At 56.3% G+C, this 20,859-nt stretch overlaps 8 protein-coding genes across 8 annotated transcripts; 2 read left to right on the top strand and 6 right to left on the bottom strand.

Annotated features, from left to right (window-relative positions):
- Positions 1-2,136: 2,136 nt before the first annotated feature.
- On the bottom strand, positions 2,137-4,075 carry IWZ02DRAFT_447516 (uncharacterized protein). The gene is made up of 2 exons (XM_066767290.1): positions 2,792-4,075; positions 2,137-2,724 (listed from the first exon to the last, which is right to left on the bottom strand). The coding sequence occupies exons 1-2, from the start codon at positions 3,887-3,889 to the stop codon at positions 2,431-2,433; spliced, it is 1,392 nt and encodes a 463-aa protein (XP_066624851.1). The 5' UTR covers positions 3,890-4,075; the 3' UTR covers positions 2,137-2,430.
- Positions 4,076-5,481: 1,406 nt separating this feature from the next.
- On the top strand, positions 5,482-7,345 carry IWZ02DRAFT_431810 (uncharacterized protein; the record flags this gene model as incomplete). Its single annotated transcript, XM_066766184.1, has 3 exons — positions 5,482-5,608; positions 5,643-5,801; positions 5,856-7,345. 3 exons carry the CDS (start codon positions 5,482-5,484, stop codon positions 7,343-7,345), a joined length of 1,776 nt encoding a protein of 591 aa, XP_066624850.1.
- An 897-nt stretch (positions 7,346-8,242) lies between these two features.
- IWZ02DRAFT_417072 (uncharacterized protein) lies at positions 8,243-8,867 on the bottom strand (the record flags this gene model as incomplete). The annotated part of the gene is made up of 2 exons (XM_066765793.1): positions 8,620-8,867; positions 8,243-8,513 (listed from the first exon to the last, which is right to left on the bottom strand). The coding sequence occupies exons 1-2, from the start codon at positions 8,841-8,843 to the stop codon at positions 8,243-8,245; spliced, it is 495 nt and encodes a 164-aa protein (XP_066624849.1). The 5' UTR covers positions 8,844-8,867.
- Positions 8,868-8,991: 124 nt separating this feature from the next.
- On the top strand, positions 8,992-10,988 carry IWZ02DRAFT_474461 (N2227-like protein-domain-containing protein). Its single transcript, XM_066768997.1, has 2 exons — positions 8,992-9,326; positions 9,463-10,988. The coding sequence occupies exons 1-2, from the start codon at positions 9,187-9,189 to the stop codon at positions 10,706-10,708; spliced, it is 1,386 nt and encodes a 461-aa protein (XP_066624848.1). The 5' UTR covers positions 8,992-9,186; the 3' UTR covers positions 10,709-10,988.
- Positions 10,989-12,572: 1,584 nt separating this feature from the next.
- IWZ02DRAFT_217036 (uncharacterized protein) lies at positions 12,573-13,314 on the bottom strand. The gene has a single exon (XM_066762762.1). The coding sequence runs from the start codon at positions 13,215-13,217 to the stop codon at positions 12,750-12,752; it is 468 nt and encodes a 155-aa protein (XP_066624847.1). The 5' UTR covers positions 13,218-13,314; the 3' UTR covers positions 12,573-12,749.
- On the bottom strand, positions 13,315-16,052 carry IWZ02DRAFT_217041 (glycoside hydrolase family 55 protein). Its single transcript, XM_066762763.1, has 2 exons — positions 15,472-16,052; positions 13,315-15,401 (listed from the first exon to the last, which is right to left on the bottom strand). Exons 1-2 carry the CDS (start codon positions 15,870-15,872, stop codon positions 13,412-13,414), a joined length of 2,391 nt encoding a protein of 796 aa, XP_066624846.1. The 5' UTR covers positions 15,873-16,052; the 3' UTR covers positions 13,315-13,411.
- Positions 16,053-17,894: 1,842 nt separating this feature from the next.
- On the bottom strand, positions 17,895-19,696 carry IWZ02DRAFT_447503 (pyridoxal phosphate-dependent transferase). Its single transcript, XM_066767289.1, is given in 3 exon segments — positions 17,895-18,960; positions 19,040-19,538; positions 19,551-19,696. Coding segments are annotated over 3 exon segments (1,449 nt in total). The 5' UTR covers positions 19,553-19,696; the 3' UTR covers positions 17,895-18,012.
- On the bottom strand, positions 19,697-20,691 carry IWZ02DRAFT_447501 (uncharacterized protein). The gene has a single exon (XM_066767288.1). It carries the CDS (start codon positions 20,302-20,304, stop codon positions 19,837-19,839), a length of 468 nt encoding a protein of 155 aa, XP_066624844.1. The 5' UTR covers positions 20,305-20,691; the 3' UTR covers positions 19,697-19,836.
- Positions 20,692-20,859: the final 168 nt, after the last annotated feature.

The raw sequence follows: 20,859 nt of genomic DNA, 5'->3' as shown, positions 1-20,859 counted from the left end.
TCGCGACAAGATGGACAACAAGATTGACGAGGCTATCCGCCGTGCTTCGCTGCCGGCCAAGGCCGAACGTGCGAGGTCCAAGGCTGGCCGTCGTTCACTCCCAATCTACGTCGACTCGGAGAGCGAGGCGGATTCTACCACCGATCTTGATGCCTTTAGCCACCTGCGTAAGGGGGCCTCGCTTATGTCTGGTGCCATTCCTGGGCTGGACAAGAAGCCTGAGCAAACTGGCGACACGACAGAGCTGAGCTTCATGGCTCGTGATGAGGTCGCTCGCCTGAGGAAAGCGTTGGAGGAGGAGAGAGCCGCTGCTCGCAGGCATTCCAGGGCTCCATCAAAGACTCGCCATGGTCAAGATGAGACTGCTCGCTCGCAGTCCCTTCCTCGCAAATCATCGATGAAGGACCTCACAACTGCTTCTCGTCCCATGGACCTGACAGAGTCCAACACTGGCCGCATCGTTAGCACCGCTCTGGAAGACGACACATCTGCTGCCGCCAGTCCGACCAAGCAAGACACGCAGCGTTCGGTTCTCAGCAACAGCGGCCGCCGCCGCCCTCGCAGCGCTCCGAACGATGTCACTTCGGCCTTTATCCTTCCCGACATCACCATGGACATTCGCAACATCCCGCAGCCCTCGCCCCACGACAAGGCCAACTGCACCGTCTGCCACAAATCTGCCTGCAATGGGCACCAAAATGCTGCAGCCGCTGATCAATCGCCATCCATCCCCAAAACAGTCCCCGTCTCCGAGCGCGTGCCCGCCGACGACATTGACGCGACCCTGCGCCCCACTCAACCAGCTCCCCTCGCCCTCGCCACCGTCATCAAAGAGCTGCAGGACGAACTGACGCACCTCAACCTCCAAAAGGCGGCCCTGGACGCCGTGCTGCGCGCACACGACGCCAGCATGGCCAAGCGCAAGCGCAAGGCCGTCGAGGCCAAGATCGCAAAGCTCCTCCATGCCATCAGCGTCAAAAGCGACCAAATATACGCCCTGTACGACGTCGTCGAGAGCCAGCCGTACGAGCAGCAGCAGGGGCAGGATCAGAAAGAAGTAGACAACGAGAGAGAGGTCGAGGAGACGCTGCTCAGCGTCGGCATTGACCCCGAGGAGATGCGCGAGAGGGCTAGAGCAAAGGCCAGCAGCGGCAGCGCTGCCCATGATGGCCCGCTGCGCCCAAAGGCCAAGCGCGTCGTCATTGAGAGTGTTGGCGATAGGAGCGGCGTCGATGGTCCCGACGATGATGATGGTAGTGGCCTCGAGGATGAGAGCGAGTTGCCGTGGGAGGGCATCAGTGAGACGGATTTGGCCGTGTAGAATGATGCATGGCGATGGTGATGATGCTATCCATCCATCCATGTTTGTTTCACTGGGCGGGCGAGGGCGAGGGCGAGACTGGATGATGCGTTCTTTTTGGATTGTCGATGGAGCTGTCTGGAATGGTTGGTTGGCTGGCTGGTTGGTGTAGGCGCTTGGCCGGTTGGCTGGCTCGCTGGGTCTTATCTCTTCGTCTCTCTGTCTCCTTCTTTCTCTTCTTCGTCCGACTCGTCTTCTCGTGTTTGGCACGTCGGCCTGGGGGACTTGAGACATGCTTGTCTTTTCTCCCTCCCCTTTTTTTTCTCATTTCTCCTTCTCCTCTTTTTCCTCTTCCTCTTCCTCTTCCTTTTCCTCTATCTCCTTGGCAAATGGACTGGGCTGGATGGGCTGGATTGGCTGGGTTATACGGACAGGTGGGTCGGTCGTTGGGTGTGTGGTGTAAGTGTTAGAATGGATCCATCGATCCCCCTCTCTCGCTAAATCGCTGATCGCGGCGGCCGTCGTGACTTTATATTACTGTGCAGGCAGGCGGGCAAGTCGAATCAGATCAGACCAAATCAATTCAATTCTTTGGGGATATGATTAATGAATGGAATTTCCGTTATCTCTATCTGTAGTGTAGTGAATCTTTATGTGGTGGAATGTGACTTTTTTTTTTGGTGCCTTTGGCAGGTGGAGAGAATGGGACTGGGACTGGGACTGGCAGAGAGAGGATGTGAAATCCTCCTCATAACCCTCTCTACATCCCAACCTAACGGTTCCTCCACCGAGTATTCACCACTTCTCCTTCTCCCTCCCTCCCTCCCTCCCTCACTCCCACCCTCTCAATCCTCCCACGCGCCCTCCCTATCGCCACCGCACACACCTTCAAATTTCAATGCAAGCGCACCAACGCCTCAAAATTCCCAATCTTTTCGTATATCCATTGAGTCGATGAGAGGAAAGGAGAAAAGGAGAGGATGGAAAGGGGGGTTAGTTGTCGCTTTTGCTTGTCTCCTGTTAACGCCGTCAAGAATGGCAACTCCCTGAACGCAACCGCATTGCTTGATGGCTGCTCCCCCAGTGTGGATGTACCGATGCACGACTCCTCCCTAAGACAGGCCATCTCCTCACTTGGCTTCGGGCCTCCTTCCAACGTGGACTTCAACGTGGATCTTGCCTCGGATGACCTCTGCCAACCGTTCGGCAACTTCTTCGTGCATCAAGACCCACTGCGAGGCCTTGGTATCCTTGTTTGGACCGATCATTATGACATTGTCCTCGGTCATCTCAGTCTGGACCTTGTCCTCCGCGATTCTCGCGACGGTGCACGAAACACCTTTGCAGACGTGCCCGATCATCAGGTCTGTCCTTTTCGGGCCTGGCATCCAAAATTTGTGGTATCGTTCGGGCATTGCATCCGCCTGCGACCGATATATTAGCTTTGACGTCGATCAAGCAGCTGAACAGAGCTGGTGAAAAAGGACTCACCTTATGTCGCTTCTTACAGTGCCACACGTACGCCTTCCAGTCGTAGGAGTACCACAGCTCCTCTTTGCGCAGCGTTGCAGTGAATGACTTTGGGACCTGTATGCTGATGATCCACACCTCACCATACGGACAGCGTAGCTCGGCGTACGCTTTGTAATCATACGCCGTCTCCTTCTCAGCAGTGAAGTACCAAGCGACATAGCGTGGATTGAAGTCTCCACCAGGGTAGGACTGAATGACATCCATGTCGACTTTGCCGGATGCCGTGATGAAAGCCGTGTCGGTGCTCAGCTCTTCGACCGCTTTGGCCTTGTAGAAGACATCATGGTCGGGAAGGGTGGGTCGTGCGTCCCTGATGAATACGTGAGCTTGGGGGAAATGGGAGGTTACGCTGGCTGTGCTCATCGAGGCAACACCCTGTGACAGCTCGGTCATTGTTGCCGAAGAAGACGCTGCACCTGGAGCGCCCGGGAAGACTTCACCGAGACTCGCCCTCTTCTGCTTCTTCTTACCCTGGCCTCGAACGGTGGCGTGGGTTTTGAGCTGTGAAAGGATGCGGGCCAGGGCGTTGTAGTTAGTCCTCATCGATTTGTCGAGCCAATGCTTGAGCTCTTTGGTCAAGTATATGCCGGAGTAGCGAGGATTAAGGATGGCCTCTTTCAACCACGGCGCAATTCCAAGCCTGTCGCAAGCCTCCTCATCCGAGTAATTATTCCATGAATTGCGGCGTAGCTGACAGGTATGACCGTACACGAGGTCCAAAAGGCTGTTGGGATTGTACTTCGGGTCAGGACGTGAGTCCCAGCGGTTGAAGATTTCCGAAGCAGTGTCAGGTTCGAGGCCGATGAATTCAAGAGCCTCTGCACTTTCCAACTTCTCCGGAACGACAGTGTCCTTCTGAATCTTTGAGGGTATGTACCGAACCGAAGCAGTGCTCGATGAGCTGGAGCTAGAAAGACTTGAGGATGGTGACGGCATGACAGAGTCAGCGAGGAAGGACGCCGAAATTTTGCGCTTGCCGCGCTGATCGTGCGGAAGAAAGACCAGCTCGTCTTCCAAGGTCTGACACTCTGTCGGGGTGAGTTCTATGTTGCTCATTGTCTTGACGTGAAGCAAGAGTCTTGAATGAGTTGGAGCAGATAGAGGATGCCAGTGGGTGGGTTGAAGTTCGAGGGAGCTGAGTGTGGGTGCGAGATGCGGTTTATATAGGCGGAAGCGACGGCTCGAACCGTTCTTGCCGTGGTTTGTTGGGGCGCAATGTGAGTCACACCCTCTGGGTCGAAACTAGCATCGCGAATAGCCGATTTTGGAGAGCGCAAACTAATGACGAAGCAGGCGCGAGCCCTGTGACACGCACAAATAAATGTACGTTTCAGCAAACTGGGCCTTGAATGCTCCCTCCCTGTTGCTAGCCTTTGTCGACGCTTAAATGCTCCCAAATCTTGACCCCAGAGTGACGGGAGGTGTCTTGAATGCTTCACATCAACCGCCAGACCATGGGTACGAACGCTGCCTCCCATATCGCACACATTGTTTCCTTGTGCATGCTACGATTTTTGGCACCAAGCCTCGGAGCCAACTCGCTGTCCCAGGGTACGGTAAGCACGTGCGGGCTCTGAAATTGTGCGCCATGGTTTGTGGTCTTGGTTCCGGGGCGACGGCGGGACGAGGCAGCGGCGGTGAGAAGTTCTGGGCAGATTTGAGTGCTGATAAGGCAGATGGTTGGCCGCAGCGACGGGAAAGCACTCGCAGGGCTGAGGTGTCTTTCCAACAGCCGTAGAAATTCTCCCAATAAGTGAGTGAGTGCATGGAGCGAGCAGTTGTTCCAGACCGGAAACTAGTTGGAGGGGCAGCGTAGGTGCAGGCGATCTGAAGGCGGGGCGGACGCAGAAACTCATGCTGTGTGACCGTTGGCGCGTGCGATGATCGACAGGTGTCTTGGACTTTGTAGAGGCTGTGGTTTTAGTACTAGGGGGTCAGGTGTTGTGGTACCAGACTAGTGACAAGTACCGGTGAATCGTTCAGGGGGCGTTGAGGCAGAATTTTGGGGGGGGGGGGGGTTTCAGGGGAACGAATGTTGTCATTGGCGAATGTGATCTTGCCATTAGATTGAATTTCAGGTTGACAGGGAAACCCAGACCACAGCAAGCATTCAAAGCTGCCCTAGGTAGGAATTGTTGTTCACGACCACTGCTATATCTATGGACCTGCCACTCGCCATCAAAAATGCACCTTAGGATAGATACCGTTATCTCTCTCTCAAAACTCGCTGTGTGGCTATGCTTTCTTTTTCTGATAACAACCATGGCAAACATGGGCACGGAGATTATATAGGAACTCCGCAGCGCTACAGTCCTGTTTGCTAGAGCCACCATGAGAAAGTAAATGGTCACAGACTAGACGTCCCGTTTGCTAAGCTTTCAGACTCATCTGCTCTCATTTGGCTCATTTAACTCATAGGTGTAAGTATTCTTTGTCTGCATGCTATGAAGCTTACGTGAGTGCAAATGTGGCAATAAACAACAGCTTCCTGATCATTAGTGTGATGATGATGCCCTGCAGAGCGTTAAGACGTGCTTACGGGTGCCTGCATGCCTGGCACCTACCTCGTTATGTAACTACACTTACACATTTAATTCTTAATAGAGGAAGGAGCATCGCCTGCGGCTTCCCCGTCCACATTGACCACCATGCACGCCATCCGTTGTAAACCTGCTGCTCAGTCTTATGGTCGCCTATTCACTTTCCCTCTCAGAGTGCTTTCACTCCTCATCACTCTTATCGTCGTCACCCAAGAAAACTACGACGCAAACTCTGGTTTCGATTTCTCTCCCTCTTTGATTCCTCCCAGTCAGAGGATACGCCGCTGACTGCGTCGCTGCGGTTGCACCTTGGGAGCTGCCATTCGCTACGACAGCTGCGTCCCGGGAGCAATTATTCGCTACGACAGTCGCGTCCAGGAAGCTTTCACTCGCGACCGCAGCTACAAACGCAAGCACCACCATGGAAGGTACGTCTCCTCTTCCGCTGTCAACTGAATCATTGGATAACACTGACTGCCTAGACGAGGATGCGGTAAAAGCGGTGAAAGCCCAGTTCGTCAGCCACGCAATCAGCCAGCTCGAGCGACTCGGAGTCCATCAGGTGCAGGGCAAAATGCCCACGAAGATGATCGAGAACATACTCAGCGTAGGCTGGAACGCAGGCGAAAAATGGGCAGAGTGGCTGTCGCAAGAGGGACAAAAGTCAACGGGTGAAAGTTACCTTGGATACAGAGAGGGATATCGCGATGGGTACAAGGATGGCCAGCATGGCGGATACGATGCCGCTCTGACGCGGCGCGACGGTCCTCGTGGGCTTCCCGCTTTGTCGGTCGAATCTGATGCAACTTTCGGCTCCATCACCACGCAGATTTCTGGATCTCCTCAACCGGCACCAGTGCTGGGTATTGGATTGGCCTCCAGCATGACTGGACTCCGTCAGACAGCCCCGCAAGAAGCACAAGCGATTGCCACCTCGGCCGTTCCCAGCACCGGAGAAGTCGATACGAACACTTCTGCGAATTCGCCAGCTCCTAGTAACCAGGCGATCAAGGTTGAGGTCCAAGAGAGTGTCAGTCCTCTGGACGTCGACGGAAAAGACTCAAACAAAGGCGAAGACAACGGCACTACCTCCCCACACGCCAAACGGGCAGACAGTCTCGTACAATCAGTAGAGAAGCCCGAGAAGGCTGAGGACCGCTCCAAGAGGCCTACGGAAGCTGTGGAGTCAGCCGGACAGCCCGAAAAACGCCTTCAGAAGGCCAATTCTACCCTTCATGCCAAACGGGCAGACGCCCTCGCAGAAACAACCGGGAAGCCTGAAAAGTCTGAAAACCGCCTCAAGAGGTCTAGGGAGGCTGTGGAATCATATGAGACTCCGAAATCTGGGATTTGCCCCAAAAAGCCCAAGGAAGAAACAAGGCACGAAAGCTCCAAGGCCACGGAGGGAAGGCGCAAGAGGATAACGGCTTCGAGCTTGGGAAACTTCATGTACTCATCGGAGGACGACCTGGACACCAAGGATCTTCTGTTAAACACTTGTGCGGACAGCTTGCGCAATAGGCCATGCCAGCTGGGACCCAACGACCAAACAAACTGCTCGTTGTTTCATCTCTGCCCCTCATACTTCAAAGGACGACGCTGCAGCTACCCAAACCACCACGGCAACTGGCTTCACATGGTGCCCACGTGCTGGTCCGTACTCCAGAAACGTGATTGCTTCAAACCCTGCAGTTGCGCATATGGTCATGACAACTCCGACGTCCGCCTGCGTAGGGACGCGTCGCTGAATGCTCATCACTTCGATGATCAGGCCCGTGGACGCCATACCGCCTCGTCCAAGCAACATCCCACACCTCATCGGACTACTGAAAGGTCTCCTCCTTCTAGGCCTGCTGCTGACAGAGTACCATCGCACTATTCGTCGTCGAGGTCCTCGGACAGTGCTTGCAAGGAGCATCTCGGCCCCACCCCTACTCGTCTGGCTGCTGACTGCTATTTGCCGCGTCGTTGATTGTATTCCAAGTCATCTGCGCCAGAGTGCTCGGGAACGTTCAAGAGCACTGGTATGTCTCTTGCTGAGCCGAGCAAGGAGCATTCCAACTCGTGTACGCTTTTCCGCAAAAGACATTGGCATCATTGATTGACAGATCTTGGCGGTGGTGGTCATGGTGGTGAAAGAGGAGGTGGCAGTCGTGGGATATGGCAGTCAGTTGGTAACGTGCGGAGGGGAGAAAAGAGAAAGGAAGCTTGGGCAAGCATAGCGTGCATGTACTCGGTCGATAGATATCCTCGCCGTTGTTGTATTTGGTAGGAGTACAAAATTCAATAATATTCTTGATTTTCCTTCTCAGTCTGGCTGAGAAGGTTGGGCGAACGGGGAGCATTCGTGTCCTTGGACGGGCAAATGATAGTGAGCATTCCGGGTCCATTGCGCCAGTGTTCTTGGGAGCGTTCAGGAGCACGGAAGCGTGCAGCTTTTGCCTCCAAGATGTACAGAAAGGGTTTTGATTTTGCCTCCGACGAGCTCGATTTCTGTTTCTGCGTGGCCACCCACTGCCTTGGTCTAAGGTACCAGGCAGTCCGGGAGATACGACGACGATTGGGTGGGCTTGACTTGATGAGTCTTGCATATGTGAAGCGCTGCTGGGCTTTCAGCGGGCTCTGTGGTTCGGGAATCGGTACGGTCCGTACCTGCCCAAGGCAAGGCCGAGCGCGTGGGGAACGATGTAGCAGAGATATGGAGATCAACTCGCAACCTGCTGCTGACATTCTGCCCCCTTGAAATTTGCCGCTCCTTGTGTTGTTACGCCCCGGGAAGTATGCACAGCCAGCAGAGCTGCTTCGACTGCTCTTCCCCGTGAGGTTTCCTACCTCCTACATCACTCTCGGCCTTTGCTTCTCTGACTTTTCATCTCGCCGCATCCACACTTCTGCTCTCCCTATCCACTCGCTCCAGCTCTCCCATCACAACCTCGACCACGCGTGCCAGCCCTTCCATTTCCTCCTCGACGCTGCCGCCCAGCCCGGCGCTCGCAAACGACGTCGAGTTGCCGACGTAGGTCGGGCGCCCGCTCTTCCGTGCCAGTATGCGCGCGAGCCGCGTGGCGAGGTCGAGAGTCGGGGCTTGGACGTAGAGCGGCGTGCTTATGGGTTGTTGCGAGGAGGATGTCGTCGTTGAACTAGTAGTCTGTGTCTGCGGGGGTCGTGGTTAGATGCTGCTGTTGCGCGGTTTGCTTGTCGACTAGGGGGCCATGTTTGTTTGAGGAGTTGAGGCTTACGTTTGACGGCATGGCGTAGACGAAGCTGCCCATTGGCGCGGTGGCGCCGGCGTCGTGTTCGGGAGAGGTGGTTGTGACGAAGAGGAGCAGCGCGGTCGATTGGATGGTCAGGTGCATGTTGATGCGCGTGTTGGAGGCGCGCGGGAGCGGGAAGGACAGCTGGATGGGCTTGATGGCTGCGACGCCCGGCGGCGTCGTGCCATTTGCGATGGCTTCTGTTGCAGCGGACATGGTGTGAGGAGTTGATGTCTCGGAAAGGTACTGCAGTGCAGCTGAGGTGAGGTAGAGCTGGAACTGTTTGCCCGCAATGATCGGCGACAAGGTTGCGGAGAATATGACGCCAGTGCGCAACGCAACGCGCCGTGCCGCCTTGTCGAACAAAATCCCCAACACCAACTTGAGAGCAAACACGCGCCCGTCAGTTTGAGACCAAGGCGTCTTCTTGAAAGAGCGTCATGTCTGCTTCGTTCAGCTGATCGCTTGCCGTCGTTTACTTCATTTCTCCGCCAGAACTGCTGCATCTTCGCCGTCACTCATTCACTCATCTCCGCCTTTTGATTTTCGGTCCTTCATTATGGCATCCATGGAACACGAGCACGAGCACGAGCACGAGTACCATGGCCATGGTGGCACAGAAGAATGGGGAGGCTCTTTCGATCCAGCCTCGGATGCCGAAGAACAGCGCGTTGTCTACGCGGCATTGGATTCCTTTAAGTATGTCTTTGTTCGCATCTTCTTTCAACCCATACATTTCCACATCTGGAAGTTTTCCACGATGCCCAGCTCCATTGTCAAATCTACGATCCAACTCTGTCAGTCCCCGGCCAGAATCCAGCTAATGGTCCTACAGGACCTACCGTCACGTAGCCCACTACAACACCACGCATCTTCGCAGAGCATCGTTTTACGCGCTACCCTCCTCGCACTGGACGCTCCTGTCCCAGCCTCCGTTTTCCGTCCTCTCGACCCTAGACGCCGTCGACGACGCCATTGACGCCAATGCCGATCTCTCCGAGGCGATATACCGGGTCGCGGTGCAAAACTTTGGCGGCGACCCGGAAGCCCTGCAGAACGCAGACACGACAGCGCCCAAGCCGTGGAGCGGCACCGCAACAGCCAACGACATGGACAAGGCGCGCAGTACACTGCGGCAAATGTGGCGAGACTGGAGCGACGAGGGGGCAGCCGAGCGCGCGGCGTGCTACGGGCCGGTGCTGTCGCAGCTCGAAGCCGAGTTCAGCTCGACGCCCGCATCACACCGTCACGACATCAAAGTGCTGGTGCCGGGCGCGGGGCTGGGGCGGCTGGTGCTCGAGATCTGCCGCGCCGGCTTCACGGTCGAGGGCAACGAGATCTCGTACCATCAGCTCATGGCGTCGTCGTTTGTGCTGAACCACACGCAGCGCGCGCACCAGTTCGCCATCTACCCGTGGGCGCTGGGCTTCAGCAACCACGCCGCGCGGGTGGACCAGCTGGCCTGCGTGCGCGTGCCCGACATCCAACCGGGCACGGCGCTGGCCGAGAGCAGCGCGGACAAGCTGGTGCATGCCTTTGAGCGCATCAGCATGGCGGCGGCCGACTTTTGCGTCCTGTACCGCGACGAGGAGCAGCGCGAGGCGTTTGACGCCGTTACCACTGTCTTCTTCATCGACACGGCGCCCAATCTGATCAACTACATCGAGGCGATCCGCAACTGTTTGAAGCCCGGCGGCGTGTGGATCAACCTGGGCCCGCTGCTCTGGCACTTTGAAAACGACCCGCCAGGAAGCACGCGCGAGGGGAAAACGAACAATAACAACAACAACAACGAAGACCAAGCCGCCCCGGGCCAAGGGGGCAATCAGAGGCACAGCCACAACCATCAGGGGGCATCACACCAGCACAGCCACTCCAACCCACCCCCCGAACACCAAGGCATCGGCGAAAGCGGCTCGGTCGAGCTGTCGGACGACGAAGTCACGGCGCTGGTGTCGGCGCTCGGCTTCGTGATCGAGCGGCACGACCTGGGCGTTGTCGAGACGGGCTATATTTCCAACCCGCGCAGCATGCTGCGCAGCGTGTATCGCCCTTCGCTGTGGGTCGCGCGGAAGAAGTGAGAGAAGAGTGAGTGGGCGAATGGACGGATGGGACCGAGCTAGAGTTGGTTGGTAAGGCACGCGGCGACGCGTGGTGGGGAGCGAGGAGTAGGTAGGTAGGGGTAAGGGCCGGCGCGGCGCGGCGCGCAACGTGGGTGTGTGGGTAGGGGGGTTAGGTGTTTGGGTCCAGAAACGAAAGAAAGTGAATCTAAACAAAGAAAAGATAGACCAATAGATGAATAAATAGATACACACCTACATAGATAAATCCAACACTGCTGGCCAGGCCAGTCATCAGACACGTGCGGGTGATGGTGCCCTACCTGTGTAGTCGACCAACGAACCTGGAAAACTACCAGTACTGCTATGAAAAGAATACCACGAGGAGGCAGGAGAAAGGGGGAGGTGCTAAATAAGTCTAACTGTCTAATTATCTAACCATCCATCTATCCATCTGTTTAGTGCGCTGAATGGAAATAAACTAAAGGTACCTAGGTATGTAGGCCCCGGGGAAACAAGTAGGTAGGTAGGCAGGCAGGTAGGTAGATAGGTAGGCAGGGAGGGAGGGAGAGACAGCGACGAAAGGGGCACCATCTCTAACCTCCCATCAATCAAATACCGATTAACCAACCAACTAACCAACCAACCAACCCCTAAAAAGTGCAATAGAGTCTGTACTACACACACCACACTAGAATGGATGCATATCTTATTACTCAAAAGACTACTATACCTACCGCTGGCACTGCTAGTTGGTTAGGTTAGGTTAGGTGCGGATGTAGGAGGTGTCTGTCCCTGCGTCTGCGTCTGTGTCTCTATCTATGCCTCTGTCCATGTCTGTGTCTGTCTCGACGTCCGTCCGTCCGTCTGCGGGTCGGACTTGCACTGTAGCCATTCCGTTGACGACGTTGATGATGATGATGATGATGACGCCATGTTTGTGTGCCGACCGAGGTATTAATAGACACAACACAAGCACGGCACGCACCGTACCGGCCAGCCGGCCGGCCATTATACGCAGTAGATTGAAGCAGATAGACGCAGATGTAGACGCAGACGCAGGGCGGCGCGGCGTGGCACATGGAAGGATAGATAGATAGATGCGGGGGCGGCGCGGCACATTGATGGAAGGAAGGAAGGAAGGAAGGAAGGAAGGATGCGAGATACACTTACACTCACTCAGCACTAATGTAGACATGCACACCTCACATCCAACCGTAGGAAGGCGACAGGACATCGACGTACGCTTCATCCTTTCCGTCCGTTCCGTCCGTTCCGTGCGTGGGTAGGTAGTATATGGCCGTCGTCCGTCATGCGAGAAGGAAGGGTGGGAGGGAGAGTGAGAAAAGTAGGATCAACCGACGTGAGGAGGGGAGGAGAGAGAGGTAGTGAGTGAAGGGCATGAGTTTAGAAATTCATGTGCGGACTCAGGACTATTTAGTGATATAGGAATATAGATTAGTAAAGGAAAAGGGTAGGGTAGGGTAGAGTAGGGTAGAGTGTCAAGCAAGCTAGCAAGCAAGTAAGCGGTGAGCGGCAAGGTAAGGTATCTGGGGACTAACACTCACGCGGCTACAACGACAGGACAGGACAAGGCAAGGCAAGGTCAGGTCAGGCGAGGCAAAGAGGAGGCAGATAGACACACGACAATTTAGATACTGGTAAGATATTCCACTAGGATGCATGCAAGCAAGCAAGCAAGCAAGCATACATGCGACTACACAATACAACACAACTCGATTCAATTCAATTCAAATTCTTAAAACAACAACGACGACGACGGTGATGACAACATCAACGAGGAAGCCTCCCATTCCATGCCATGCCATCAGACAGAGAGGCGGAAGCGGAAGCGGAAGCAGAAGTAGACGGTGAGGAGGAGGACAGAGACACAAGACAGGACGAAGGAAGAAGATGCGTGAGCAGTTAGTCTTCGACTGACATGGCACGCACGCACGCCCTCCGCCTACTTGCTCGCTTGCTGCGCCTCCCGCCCTCGCTCGCTCACTCGCTCTGTCGCTCGTCCGGTTCGCCCCCCTGCCACCCAAATTTCTCCGTTCCTCTAGCCGCGCGCCTGCCTGCCTGTGCTCGTGCCATGCCATGCTGTGCCTCCCATCTGTGCTTGTGCTCTGTGCTGTAGGTGACATGATATGCTGCTGGTGCTGGTGGTGACTGCCTCTTCTCCTTCTTCGTCTTCTTGTAATGCCGTGTGACGCACCGGACCACGAGAGAAAAAGAAGGCTAAGGAAAACAGGTGGTTGTGGTGGTGGTGGTGGTGCTTGTGATACAATTGGCGAGCCAACGGATCCGAATCCCTACCAAGACTCTCGGAAAATGCCAAAACTGGTTGGGAAAAAACAAGCGCATTCGTCATCATGATGGAAAAGGCAAGGGAAAAAAGGGCGTGTGCAAGAAGAAGAGTAAATGCATGTGAGAGAGTAGTAGTATTCGGCGATGGATGATGACATGTGGCACTTGGGTTTGAGAAAGAGAAGAAATGGGAAGAATTCATCATAAACAGAGTCAGCATTTTGCCAAGTGGCGGTAGTGTGGTGTGGCGCGCTGACCCTGTGCACCGCAGATCCTCCTCCAGCGCCACCCCAAAAGAGGCAAGCAAAGGAAGGGCTCTGTGGCACACTCGAATACGGGTAATCTAAAAATATGCATAGAAGAAAAGAAAAAAACGCAAAAAGACGAAACAGTGACTCCGCGCACTGGTCAGCCCTATGAGAGGCTGTACTGGACAATGTTGGCGCAAAAGTTGTTGCGGTTGTCCTTGTCTAGGACGACGCCGTTGCCCTCGACCGTAATCATGTTGACGGCAGCCTTGGTGCTGATGGTCGACATGATGATGTTGGAGTTGGTGCCCTCGAGCGAAATCATGTCGGTTTGGCAGCTCTGCGTCGCCAGGCAGTCCTGGTTGTAGTTCTCGAAGAAGCTGTACAGGCCACCGCCGTAGATCATGACGTCGCTGGAGTCGATGATGCGCAGGCCCCACGCCTTCTTGGCCAGCTTGTCGCCCGAAAATTCAGGGTCGGACCACGCGGCCTGCGAGGTGAAGGGCGTCGTGGCATCAGGGTTTGACTGGAAGTAGGGCGTCTCGGTCTGGATCAAGCCCATGAAGACGTTGGAGGCGTTGACGAGCTGGTAGTTGTAGAGGACATTGTGCTCGGAAGCGGTTCCGTACAACCAGGCGCCCTTGGTCGACTCGATGAGGACACCGCGGCCGTTGTAAAGGTCAATCTGATTGTGGTCGGAGAGGTCGAGCTCGTGGTCAGCAACCCAGAACCAAGAGTTCTCGACGTACGGCGACGACTCTGCGGTTGCGTGGAACAACAAGAAGGCGCCAACGCAATCCTCGCTGGCGCTGTGTGTCGCGTTGGGGTTCTTGGCGCAAGTGTCAGACTGGAGTTTGGTGCCTGCGGATCCACCAACGCGGAAGTGCACGTCCCAGATTCCGCTCGCGCCCTTTGTTTGCGAAGCAACGTTCCACTGCATGAGGATTGCGCCAGGGGCAGGGCCCAAGGTCTCGAAGATCATGTCGCTGATTTCAACGAGACCGTTGTCACCAGCCTCGCCGATTTGGAAAACGGGCTTGGGGTTGTTTTGGTCCGAGAAGCCCTTGGCCATGATCAGAGGCCAGATTTCGCCCGTGATGCGGATCGTCTTGGAGCCGGGCACCTTGATGGTGTCGGTGACGACGTACGCGCCATGGTCAAAGTAGAGAATCTGGTCGGCGGTAAGCGAGTCGAGGGCGGCTTGGATGGCGGCAGTGTCGTCGGTAGAGCCGTCGCCCTTTGCGCCCTTGGACTTGATGCTGACGAACGAGCTGACGGGGGTGCCCTCGTACTGCGGCTTCTCCTTGGCAAACACGTAACCAGCGCTGTTGAGCAGCTCGGCCGGCTTCGAAACAGTCACGGGCCCCTGCACAACGGAACCCTTGCTTCCAGTGTACGAACGACCTTGGGCCCATGTCTGAACTCGCGAACCGCCGGCCAAGACGGTCTCACCCTGGGAAACAACAGCAGTCTTGGAGCCAGTAAAGTCAACATTGTCGAGCCAGAGAGAGCCACCGGTAACAGGGACGTTGCCAGTCTTGCTGAAGGAAGCATTGACGCCAAGGGTTGCCGAGATGACGCTGTCGAGAACGAGCACCGAGCCGACAGTCTGGTTCGAGGGGCCGTTGGCCATGTCGATGCCAACACCGCAGTTGTTGACGCTGACGCCCTTGAAGGTCCAGCCCCAATTCCAGTTCATGAAAATGGCCGTGTTGCAGTCGTTGAAGGTCAGGTTGCGCGTGGTAAATTGTTGGCTGCCGAGGAATGCGCCAATGTTTCCGCCGTTGAAGGTAAGGTCAACCATGAAGCCACCAGAGCCATTGTCCATGAAGATGCCCTGTTGCTTGTTGCTGGTACCACCTTTAACCATTTCGAAGCGAAGGTTTTGCAAGCTGGTGGCCTGGGCAACCTGCCAGTGGATACCGGCACCGGAAGAGGAGGGCATGGCTGTGAGGTCAATGACCAAGTTGCGAATCTGGCGGAAGAAGTTGTTCTGGTTGGTGTACCAGTTGGCACCACTGTCTTCGTAAGGGTCAGAGTCGATGACGGCCATGCCGGTGAAGCCAGCGGCAGCCTTGAGGACAGGCAGGTTGGTGGCATCGCCAACAATCTGCGTGTAGTAGTACTGGATGATGGGCTTGCTGACGACGTAGGTTCTGTTTGCAAGTCAGGAAAAAAAAAAAAAAAAAAAAAAGGGTACAAGAAAGCTGAAGGAATGGTGCTGACCCTGCAGGGAAGTAGATGATGGCGGGCTTCACAGTAGTCGAGTCGCAGTTCTTGCCGCAACGGCCACCAGAGCTGATGGCCTGGTTGATGGCGGCAGTGTCGTCGGTAGAGCCGTCGCCCTTGGCACCAAAGTCCTTGACGTTGCGGAAAATGGTGTAGTCGGCAGAAGCACCATAGGCAACGACGCCCTGGCGCTCAATGTTGGCGACCCAGTAGGAGGACGAAGCGGCCGCCGTGGCGGCGGAGGAGGAGGAGGAGGAAACGCCCAGCGAGATGGAGGCGCCCAGGGCCGACAGACCAACGTCGAGTTGTGGGTCAGCGACGGGGGCAGGAGCAGCGGCTGCGGGCAGCGAGAGGAGGTGGAGGGCCAGGGTAACGGCCAGGGAGCCGAGGGAGATCATGATGAAGGTCCTGCTTCTGTCGAGAGTTGAGTTGAGAGAAGAGGGTGGTAAGGACTGTTTTGTAGAGGCGAATCAGTGGCCCGCACTGTCAGGGTGGACCGTAGAGAGGGACGGTCGCAAAGAGGCTGGAGTAGAATGTGGAGAGGTGTCAGGAAAGAAAAGTCGACGAGATTTTCGAAGCGGGAGGAATGCAGACGCGTGCTGGAGGAGGTTGGCAGGCCAGCAAGCTTTATTTTGGCGTCGGCTGTGACAATGGACAATGAGGGACAATGCAACCAGTTGAAGGCCGCAGGAAGGGTAAAGTGTGAAAGGCCGAGCCGAGCCGCGAGATGGTGGACAGAAATGAAAGTAGGCGCGGTGACTAGCACTCGACTCGGGTGGGATAAAGAAAGAAGGAGGACGAGTGGAAGGAATTGGTAGTAGGAGCGGCGGGGGTGATATTTTTTTTATAGCGGCCAGCGACTATTGAAGATGGAGCAGAAACATGAAACAGGCATTTCCCACTCACCACAGCTGGCCCTGATTCTGATTCGGCTTTGATGCAGAGCCCGGATACCGTTGGCGCCGCCGTCGCTCTAGCCGCCGCGACGGCGCCATTTATACCGTGGATACCGCTGTGGCCTGGCCTCTTTTCTTCAATATTATCTCTACACATGACGGGCAGCCTCGTGGCCGGCGCCAGCTTCGTCATGGCCATGGCCATGGCGGCGGCGGCGGCGGCGGCGAGGGAAGAGGGCCAGCTGAGCACTACCGCAGCTAGAGCAGAGCAGCAGCAAGGAGCAGGCGAGAGGAATGAAGGCCGTTTGGCTGCGCTACCACACCGCTGCGCTACTGGGTTCTGCTCTCCGTGCGCACCATGAAACATTCCAGCTCTGGGCGAGGGAGAATTGCTTCTCGATGGTGCGCAGTCGACGGGATGGAGATGTGCAGAAGTCGCTGGACGTAAGCCACGGACCCGAAACCAGAGGTACCACTTTGGGCCAAGGCTCGTCTCAGGAACCCGCGGCGCTGACCTGCCATTGGCTGCCCACCGACGGACCACTGAGCGCGCGCCTATACACAGACCTTAGGGTGGGTTGTCCAGAGGTACAGGTACAGGTACAGGTACAGGTACAGTACAGTTCAGTACATGCGTCTGCGCTACTGCTGCTCGGCCGCCATTGAGACCTTGCGAGGACGTCGTCGTTGATGTCGGTTTGTTGTCAGGGGATCCCCCCCCGGGCCCGCTTGCTCGGCGCGTCAAGCCGCAAGGTGCGGCCCGTGGCCAAAAATTTTAATTTGCCTTCTGATCCGTCATGCACCAGAAATTGTGCTGGACGAGATGGACCAACCAACTGACCAACGAAGGGAAAAAAAAAAAAAAAAAAAAAAAAAAAAAAGAGGTTCCTAGGTATGTGTGTGTCTGCAAACGTGGCGCCGCCCACCCGCATCTCGACCTGCCAGCGCAAGGCTCCAAGCTTGCCGGCGCTAGCAGCAGGAGCTGGTAGCTGGTCGCAGCCTAGCAACTGTTGCAGAATAATACGCCGTTTGTTTACTTGAGCTTCCCTTGGTTCCTTCATGGATAGGGTAGGTTGTATATCACGAGCTGCTAAGCCCCGAAACCCATGACGCCATCACATGGGACCCGACTGGACTGAACAGAATTGGACTGAACCAACCGACGGAACTCCCAGACGTCCCCTGCTCCTTCCCCATCCGGCGTCCCCCCCCCCCCCCCCCCCACCACGTCCCGGTCCTCAAGCCACTTTGCGCCGCGTCGCACAGCCGCACAAGGTGATGAAGACTTGGTTGGTTGCCGACGTGTTTGCCTTTTGTTTTTTTTTTTTTTTTTTTCTCTGCTTTGCTTTGCTTTGCTTCGCTTTGCTTCGCTTTGCTTCGCTTTGCGCTGCTCTGCTCTGCTTTGCCTTGCCTTGCTCCATGCCCATCTCAGCTGCATCATGCAAGTCTCGTCCATAGGTCCGCATCAGCCCTCGTGCTCTCCCACCCTGACTCTTGACTGGTTTCCCGCCCCCCCCCCCCCCCCCCCTCTTCCCCACAGCTTTCCAGGTTGCACCTGCTTCCAGAACCGGGGTCGCCAACCTCATGATGCCTCAAATCCACCACCGTGACTGTGACTGACTGCAATGGGCCCTTGCCCGCTTCACCAGTAATTCGCGCCGTCTTGGCCGTCGCCAGTCTCCTTTTGGCCCTCCTCGTCCGTCGCACGTTGTATCCCGTCGCTGCTGCTGAGCATTTTCCCACGCCTTTGCACCTGTTGGATGACCTGTCCCAGCCGTTGGATGCCCTGCTCAAGTATGTCCTCGGGTTCCCACGCAAAGCAAACGCGCACGTCACGAGGAAATTTGATTTGCGTCGAGTCACCCGGGACTTCAAACATCTGGCCCTCTGCGACAATCAGCTTCTGCTCCTCCCGCGCAATCCGTGCCACCTCGACGCCCGTGAGCGGCGCCGGCAGAGACAGCCACACAAAGTACCCGCCAGCGAACTCTCCACCCGGTCGGCCAAATGTCACTCCCAGCGGTACAAGGTGCTTCTCGATCGCAGACACCATGGTTCGATACCTTGCGGCTAGAGCCGGCTGCAGAGTACCGTAGACGTGCTGCTGGAGCTCGCCCCATTCCAAAAGCAGCGACATGTAGGTCGATGTGAGCTGCGATGGCGCACCGCCAGACCGCGTAGTGCCAGCCTGCGAAACGCCGTGCGCCAGCTTCCGAGTCCCTTCGAGCCATCCGGTCCGCAGACCCGGGCCGCAAATCTTGCTGAATGAGCCATTGCTAGCTACATTGCCAAATCCGTCGCTTCCAGGCCTTTCAGCCCCGCCATCGAGAAAACGATCAATGTCCACGATCCGGGGCAGACTGCACCGCCTCGGGTCCGAATGACCTGGCCCCGGTGCGCTGGCAGCCGGCCATTGGAGAAAGTCATAGACGTCGTCACAAATGACGAGACAGTCAAAGTCCCGTGCCAGGCGCACAAGCTGCTGACGCCGCTCCAGCGACATGGACACACTGCTCGGGTTCGAGTGGTTTGGCACGACGTAGATTACATGGCGGTAGATCTTGGACCACGGCCTTCTTGGTTTCAGCATCTGGCGAGCGCATGGCGTCAACAATCTGTGTTTAAAATGATGCTTGGCGACACAGAGGTCACGGTAGGTGGCGTCCTACCGGCGGGAGGTCACGGTCCCCTCGATTCTGCTCTTGATCGGCCGTCTTTCCAATCTCGCGCCGCAGGAATCGGACGTCCATGCCCGCGCCGTCCTCGGGGACAGAGCGCAGCTTTCCATTAAAACCGGCATCCTCAAAGATGCGAAACGCCAGCATATAGGCCGGCGAGCTGATCCAAATGGCCCGGGTATACACTGGATCGGTGAATACCTGGAGAAGACATCCTAGGTTCTGGGAGGCTCCACCAGAAATGCAGATCCGGTCGTCTCGGACAGGTTGCCGGGGTTGGTAAAAGTCAGTCAGCCAGGCAGCTACAGATTTGCGAAGATGCGGATGGCCTGGATCCGGGCCATACAACAGGCCGAGGTGGGAAATAGAGGGCGTTGTAAGAGCAGTGTCTGCGGCCCGCTTGAGAAGGCTGGCCGGCAGCAGCGAAGTGCTGGGCCAGCCACGCAGGAGGTTGATGAGAGGCTTGGACGACGACGACGACGACGACGACGACGACGACGACATGATGTCCCCGGGTGCGGAGGAGGTACGGTGAGGTGGAATTTTCAGCGATTCCCTTGTGCTACGCCGCCAGCTCTTGTGTCGTCAGCGCCGGACAAACAGCAGAGGCGGCCATGTCTCGGTTGGTGCTCGCCAGCGGAGGCCCAGCGCCCGGCGGGAGGCGGCTGCGGTGCGCGGGCCCACGTCGTCTCGCTCGATCCCCCGCCCGCAGGCCTGAATGCAGCCGAGGAACAGCCTACGGTGTGCAGATAGGGGGAAGGGGAAGAGTCGCCAACATGATGGGATTATCATTGTGAGGGCCATGCGGAGCAAGTAGTCACCGAGACGAGAGGTCCAGTGTTAGTTGCTCGGATTCTTCGGAGCTTGCTTGCATGCGGCATGGTCTGATCTTGATCAGCGGCAATGCCGGTAGGAGACTTTTGGGGGCCCAGGGGCCTTTTGTCATCGATGCAGGGCTGAGATGGCCCGTCACTTATCCCTGGCAGTGGCACACGGGAATCCAAAAAGCCAAACGCGAAAAAGAATAAAAACAAACAAAAAGGCTTGGTGGAGGCGGGAAGCTCCCGCGTTACTTTGGTGAGCTTAATGAGTCTCGACGCCTCCACCTGCAGTCTTGAACCAATGTCGCCTTTGAGGTCAGCAAAGTGACGACGGGGTTGCACAATGCATGTAATGTACCCACAAGGAGGCAAGGCTCGTGGCTCGGCTGCGGTGGAGTTATCGATAAACCAGGTCGGTATATTTTTGGACCACATGGTACGTCGGGTGGTACTGGACTTTTGGTTGTGAGCGGGAGCTTCGGACTGCGGGCCTCTCTTGCGGTTCCTGCTGCTCAGGTCCTCTCGTTTTCCACATGCATCCTCGATCCCGCGTTGATGATGTCAGGCCGTGACGACACTTCAACATGAAGGGTCCGGTGGCAGCAGATCGCTATACGAGCGGGCTGGCGGGCGGCGATTCATGGCCCTGCTGCGCGAAACCAGCAGAGACCAATCGTCGCCCTCCGTGAAGCCTCGTCGTCTGCATCCCGCCCGAACTAAGCCACCCCAGACGCCTCAACTGCGCAAGAGAGAGACGGCCCTGAAGGATGCTCTGACAGGTCCCTTGAAATTTAACACTGCCTCCAGGTGTGGCCCTTTTAATTTTTTTTTTTTTTTTTTTTTTTGCCCTTCTGCCCTTCGCTCCCTCTTGCTCCCGCGCCCCGAAACACCCGCTGTCCCCTCCGCCATCGCCCTTTTGCGCCATCGCCCGCTCTTTCTCAACCATCTCTCCCTCTGACCATCCTCCTCCTGTCCTGGCCCGCAAATACT

This window comes from Phyllosticta citriasiana (genome assembly GCF_038021145.1).
Source record: "Phyllosticta citriasiana strain CBS 120426 chromosome Unknown IWZ02scaffold_4, whole genome shotgun sequence".
Taxonomy (NCBI): domain Eukaryota; kingdom Fungi; phylum Ascomycota; class Dothideomycetes; order Botryosphaeriales; family Phyllostictaceae; genus Phyllosticta; species Phyllosticta citriasiana.
The sequence above is the reverse complement of the archived record's forward strand: the minus strand, read 5'-3'. Positions and strand labels throughout refer to the sequence as shown.